Raw genomic sequence first — 7411 nt, 5'->3', positions numbered from 1 at the left:
ACCATTTTAGAAGGATTTTCTCACCCCTCGAATAAAACATGTTATCGCGAAATACAGCGTATGAAAATCATTTAATTTATTTAAACGCATAATATTATTGTATGAAGATTTAATAATATTCATCGTTCGCTATATTGTGTTTGTGCGATTTATATCAAGTACAAAATATATTGCTATGCCGTTTCACATAAGCAAATATGCAGTGTTTTTTTAGGTTACACTGTGCTTACAACTGTACATTTGAGTCAAAAACATTACTTGAAGCGTGTACTATGTAAATAAAATGAAACGAAAAACAACTATCTACCAATATTTTCCATTTCTAAACTTAAGTTGTTTTTATCATTCGCACCGTATAAAAGACACCCCGAGTAGAATCGAATTTCAATGTTCACCCGACTTTGGTATTGAAGACTTACTTCTGGTTCAACAAAGTGTTTGAAAAATAAACAACCATTATGCATTTCAAAAATGCCGTTATCCTTTGTATGTTGTACTTCGTGACCGTGACACAGGTAAAAGTACTTAATAAAAAACATTTCATCAGTTAATGTATTATTATTTTTATTGTACCTATGGTATTTTATAGAGCGCCGGACTCAATGAGCAGCAAGCCGCGGATATTGTTGATTTTTTTAATGACTTCGAAACAACTACAAACGAAATTCCTAAAGAAGATATCGTGAGTTTTGGAATAGACATTGGCATGAAAGACATGAACGATTTTACATACAACGAAGGTAATAAAAAGCATCTTTTAAACAGGGTTTAAACTTATTGGTTGTAATCAAGTCTTACCCCACCTCCCACTTGGAAAAAAATTTGATGTCTGTAAAAAATAATGTCCATCTTTCCAGTATTTAACGGTTTTTTAATTTAATGCACTCGACTTGGGTAGTTCGATTGAAAATTGTTTAGAATATATTTTTCTATTTTATTTTAAACTATAGCTTTGACTGACGCTCAAAAAGCACAAGATCTTTTGATACTTCTGGCCAATAACGATAAGACATCTGACCGCTGGACGGTAATATTGAAAAAAAAATATGGAAAAATTTCAAATTAACCTGATTTTCTTGTTACCATATGCGTTTTTTTTTTATAGAAAAAAAATGTATCATCCTTCGAAGTAACAATTATCGTGACAGTGTTTAGAAAATTCGACGAAAAGGTTGTTAACGATGGTCTTATTGACTACAATGAATTAAAAAACCTCGTTGATAGTTTAAGTCTAACACAAGAGTTCAAAGATGATTTAAAAGGCGCATTTGACACAGGTATTATTGAGTTAGCTAAGCAGTTAAATCTATTACTAAGGTTGATGATTTAAATTAATTTTATTAGATGACACAGCAATTAACGCCGCGGAGTTAGTGAAAGCCTATTTGAGTGTAAAACCAAGAGTAAGTATTTATGGTTTCGTTAAAGCCTCGACGAAGCACACATATAACTATAATACTTTTGTCGTATTATACATTTTGGCGCATATACAGAAAAAAATCCATTCGTATACTTACATGATTTATATACTTGTACTTAGGACGGAGGTATAAACATGGCACAGCTTGAAGAACTTGCCCAATTAAAAGAAAAAAAAACAGGCAATCAAATTAATGATTTAGAAATAACAGACTTTTTCGTAAAGTTATCTATAGTCGGAGAAGACCTCAAGGAACTTTTGAACTTTACTCCAATTCGTAAGAATATATTGTTAATATTATCTCGTTTGTTATTATTATTCAGGTTTGGCAAAATAACTTTTTATTTAAACGAAGCAATAAGTAAAACAAATTCTTTTTACTTGATCGAATTTTATTATTTGACTTTTTTATGAACAAATTAATCAACACTAGTTGTTAGCTTCGAAATATTTGTTATCGATATTATTCTTAATAGTATGTGGTTTAATTATTTTTAAATTAATCGAGAAAATTTGTCATCTATAAAATAAAACGAATAAACAAATTAATTACAATTACAATTATTGAATTTATATCGTTTTAAATTATGTTATCTTTTTTTTGTTATTTACGAAACAACTGTAATTTAACTAAGATTTATTCTATTATTTTGTTTTATTTAAACATTTTTCCCAACTCTGATTCTATGATTATATGTAATATGTATATATTTTAGTAAAATAAAAAATGTATTCATTATTTCGATTATAGGTCAAGCTGCTTTGGAGTTAGAAGAACTGGTAGTTATCACAGCAGAATACAGTAAAGGAGACGGTGTAAGTTTAATAATTTGATTACGATTGCGTTCTATTTGCTTTTACGACGGCGCACACACTCATTTAAAGTAAAGTAAAGTATAGGACATTTTTCGTTAAATCACCATAGTGTACATTCATATTAGTACAGCAATGTTGTCAGGCTATCACAGTTATTTCTATAGAAAAACATTATACATTTTTTTTTACATTAATATAGCTGTTCTGCGCGAATGAAAGCTAAAGTTTCGACTAAATTTTAATAATTTATTAGAAAATACGAAAAAACTTAAAGTGTAAAAATGTAAAGACAAAAAAATTATCGGATCCACCAAAAAAAATTGCCTTTGGTATTATGCTCCTTTATTTTACTATGAAAATCCGGTGGACTCAATACTATCACAGCCCATAGAGTATATTATTTTATTCATGCAAACCCCATGCTGTCAGACTACAACTATTAATGTCGAGTGAATAACGCCCTCGTGTGCATCTGAAGAAGTACCCACTATATTAATTACTTTGTTGATATTTCAGGTTTCAGCTATACCTGCCTATATAGTTAGGCAAATTGTATCGAAATTCGATGAGTTAGACACAGACAAAGACGGTTTACTCAACAAAAATGAACTTAGACATTTCGGTGACAGATACCTTGAGACTGAACTAGAAAGTCACGACGCCAATAGTAAGATTGCAAATTATAACGTTAACGAAATCGGCTTAATTTTTTTAAATAACTTCCATATCGAGGAAGAGCATAAAGTAGGACCTGGGTGGTTTTGCATGTGTTACAGTTGGGGTTAGTAAATAAGCCGGGAAAAAAAAGTTGTTTCTTATTATTACAGATCCAAAAACTACCTCTAAAAAAAAAAGGAAAAGTATCCATTAGTTTAAGGTTATGCTAATGATAAAGCTTCTTGGGGTTTTTATATGATCGTTAGGGTTGATATTTTAAGGATACGGTAAATACATTTGTTAATTGTTCTACACGGATATTTTCATAATTTCAACATCTCGGGGAAAAAGTAATTTTACAATTATACAAAGCTTCGTGGGAAAAAGATTGCTGACTTTTATCACAATAAATCTGTATATATTATAGTGGCCAAAACGTTGAAGTAAATCTAGCGACAAAATAAAATAAACTTCTTAACTAAAAATATTGTACTTTTTAGATGACGAAAAATTGGACATAGTGGAGTTCATCTATGGGTTACAGGAAGTGGACAATAGCTTGCCCAGCGTCGACGAGTTCATAAGAGAGGACACTCTACAGGAGGAATGATGTTATAATATAGCTGAGAATAGGCGTATACTAATGTTTTTAATATTATTTTTTGTCAACGGGGTGGCACTTGCCCCCTCTTTATATAAAAGTTTGTGTTTTTGCTGAATTAAAAATTATACAGAATGATTTACATACGAATATTTTTTGTGGGTGTTCTAACTATGGGTTATCAGTTTTAAATTTGATGTTTTATTTTTGTGTTGTACTATGTTTTATTACTTACATATGTTTATTTTATTATTACATTATTATGTTTTCATTTATAAAACGATTAAATAAATAATGTAATACCGTTAAAATTATGTTTTCATTTCGAAATCATTACAATCACCTCTCCTAGAGCTTGCAAGCCAACTAGTTCCTGAACGACACACAAAACAAGTATGCATACTAAAATGTAAAAACAGTCTTACAATATTCTAGAAGTATCAACACTATTAATTGTTGCTATAAACTGTAAACATTATAATCGAACCTGATCGAATAGATCTAATTTAAAAATAAAAAATCGTTAGAAAAAACCTAAGTGTAGAAAAAACTTAAGTGTCACACTTATCAGTTATAGCGTATTTCGTGCAAACAGTCGGAACACAAAGTCTAAAGGTCGGTGTTAAGTAGTGGTATATGTAGTATTACAATACAATTATCACATAGGTATCTGAATATCTGCTATTATCATATAGATATAGTGTACGTATCTCTTACTTAATCTACAGATATATGACATTGTAAATAATAATCAGTTACCTGTCCACAGGGCCGGTGCTAAGAAATATTCAAGGGGGGGGGGGTGTCAAAATGAAGATGCCGGCTTTAAAATTTTAATTGCTGACTAAAATGTTTGTGTACTTTCTTAAATATATTATGATATTTTACATCACAAATCACGACTTTTTTACTAGAATTAATGGGAATTAATAATTGATGAAAAAAAAATTACGAGTAATTTTATAGTCAATATTTTTTGATTATTATTTTTTTAACTTTATAAATTAATACAAACAAATTTATATAATACTATATATATGTAATGTTTTTGAAAAAAATATTTGGAACATATTTTTAGTAAATTTATACGTGAAAAATTGCAATTTTTAAAGTGTTTTAATGATTTTCACAATAATTATATTATATAGTATGAAAATTAATACTACCGTGTCCCGAGAGGTTTGTTTAATACGTGAGAAAGGTCTTGCAAACAAAGCCGTCTTTGCGATGACGTTTTTTGAGTTTAATTGAAATTGCATAAGTAATTGTCAGACGAGTACTAATTGTAATTGACGTAGTACCGTGGATTTATCCGGTCTCATAAATAGAACAAAGTATGAAAAGCTATCACTTCAAATAAAGTGTCTACTTGAAAGGTTACGCAAACTGTCCAACTGCCAAGACGTGCATCGGACAAGCATTAATTTTTCATCCCTTTTAAATGACATAACGCTAGAAATAATTATTTTCTGCGAAGGCTTTTAGAAAATCAATTTGTATTCAGTTGAGATGAAAATGCCAAGTTACTTATTTAGAAAACTCAGAGTTTCATAATAGCAATTTCCCTTGGAGAAATTTCCTGATAAATATTATATACATATATATATATATATATATATATATATATATATATAAATAATATATATTATATGACTGATATGTTTGATAGAAGAAGTTAATTCTATTTCAAAGCATTAATACCTTATCTTATATACCTATAAGATTAATATGACTAATATAATATTCTTCGGTCATGCCGGAGATGTTTATCATAAAAAAAATGTATTCTAAATTAAATAAAATATTTACAAAAAAAACATTTTTCGGCCGAGTCTGCAACCACGAAAGAGCATTTTCATGTCTCGTTGAAGTACCGAATAAATTTAGTGTAGTGGTGGAATTATAGATTATGAAATAGTATATTAACAAGCTAGTATCAAAAATGGCTAGTGAACATATCAAGTTTCTGGCTAATATTTTAGTGTTTTCATAATATCTGGCCTAAAACAATTCATTCATAGGAATATGACCTCTTAAATATTGAATTTATTTTTAGTTATAGATGGACCGATGTGAATACAACATATATACTTCAACCCCGTCTCCGTTCCCATTCCCACCCCCATAGTATTTCTTTTTTTTTTCAAAAAAAAAGTTTTAATTTATTTCAAAAACTTTATTATGACAAAGAATCTAAAGAGAGAGAGAGACAGTAAATTAGAACAAAGCAAAAGACCCTTGAATCCAGAAATCGTAGAACAAATGATCATCGCTGTAGAAAACTTCCCTTTCCTTTTTGGAGAATTGATTTAGAATTATCAGATAGCAACACTCAGATATTTTATATTTCATTTTTTCTAAGTACACGTGTTAAAATTGAAAAACCACGAAAACATAACATTATTCCTCAGTGCATGAACTGTCACGCTTACTTTCATACAAACAATTATTCGTCTCATCAACCACGTTGCGTAAAATGTGGGGATAACAGCTATTCCTCAACAGAATGTCACAGAAATCCTAACACTCATCGGCCAGATGTGCCCTCTGCAACGAAGATCATTATGGCAAACTACAAAGGATTTGAAATCTTTAAAAATATCATAACTAAAAGAAAACCAGTAAGGACCATAATCGAAATAAACCTAAAACAAACAGTGAACTCGCTACTCAATTCCCATTAATTTCCCCCCAATTCCTACCTACCGAGTAAATTTACAAAACTTCATATAGATTTTTAGTACCTAGGTACTTTAAATTAAAAACACGTTAAACCATTGAATAAAACTATCTAACCTTGAAATGACTCGTAAAAAATCTTGTTGTTAGGCAATTCAAATATAAACGTTACCATTCACTACAAGTGTTACACTTTACAGTAGCTCATATCCGGTGTGCGGGTATTTTAATAATAATTTTATCATATTCAGCGCTTTCCTAAGTATCTCTGTTTTGTGGTGAGGGGTATTTTCAATATTTTACTACTATTGATGACATGAATAATATGTCTAATGACTGGGGGTTATTCTGCAAAATTGTCCGTCACATTTAGTGTCCCAGTACTGACGTCATTATGGATTATGGAAGGATATAATATAAATATATAAGGAATAAAGATAGTCAAATTAATTTGTCAGGTAACCTAACCTAACCGCGGAAACGTATTTATGAGAAATAAAATGTTAAATATCGATAGATTAAATGTTGCCAGGTCAGAGTAATAATAATGATTGCCAGTAAATTGATGAAGGCCAGGTATTATAAAACTACTAAAAAACGTTTAGTCAGAACATACATTTGGAACTATACTATTATCATACATCGCAAGGAGATTATAGATCGGAAATAACCATATAATTATCAGGACATATCCATGTATTGATGTATCTGCATGAAATGTGGATATTCTTAACGGAGTTTACTCAGTTTTAAAAGTTTGCACCTTCAAAATCGAGAAAAATATCCAAAAAACTACTTTTATTATTTCAAATAGTTTCACCTTAAAACTAACTTAAGCACATAAAGCTTTTGGTGATGACCGTGAAACACAGAAAGAAAATAATGTTATAGTAAAAATGTTGCTTTAAATTGTTCAATAAAGACAATTAAAACGTTTTGATATCAGGTTGTTCACATCTGAGATTGTGGTCAGTATTAGAGATCAAGAAAAGACGGCATCAAATGGATCTCAAAAGTTTTAACTAGAATATTGATCTGACTAAATTTTTTCTTTAGCCAAAAAATTGGTAAAGCTTAAATGCAAGATAACGATTTAGTCAAACTCAATGCCTTAGTGTTGATTAATATATAATGCAAACTTGTGACTTTAGTGACCTGTAACTTTTAACTTTTAAGTACTTATTTTTTACTGTATATGTTTACGCAATTGTTTGAATTAAACTTTATACAACGGATGG

At 29.7% G+C, this 7411-nt stretch overlaps 1 protein-coding gene across 1 annotated transcript; it reads left to right on the top strand.

Annotated features, from left to right (window-relative positions):
* Window positions 1-458: 458 nt before the first annotated feature.
* On the top strand, window positions 459-1553 carry LOC126837379 (uncharacterized). The gene is made up of 6 exons (XM_050571288.1): window positions 459-515; window positions 590-740; window positions 951-1027; window positions 1106-1277; window positions 1345-1403; window positions 1494-1553. The coding sequence occupies exons 1-6, from the start codon at window positions 459-461 to the stop codon at window positions 1551-1553; spliced, it is 576 nt and encodes a 191-aa protein (XP_050427245.1).
* The last annotated feature ends 5858 nt before the right edge of the window (window positions 1554-7411 follow it).

The sequence above is a fragment of the Adelges cooleyi genome, unplaced genomic scaffold (assembly GCF_023614345.1).
Source record: "Adelges cooleyi isolate 19-005CV unplaced genomic scaffold, UGA_ACOO_1.1 ACOO_flye_CR_arks_rails_tigmint_CR_PRNA_248, whole genome shotgun sequence".
NCBI lineage: Eukaryota > Metazoa > Arthropoda > Insecta > Hemiptera > Adelgidae > Adelges > Adelges cooleyi.
This window is presented reverse-complemented; position numbering and strand designations above follow the sequence as displayed.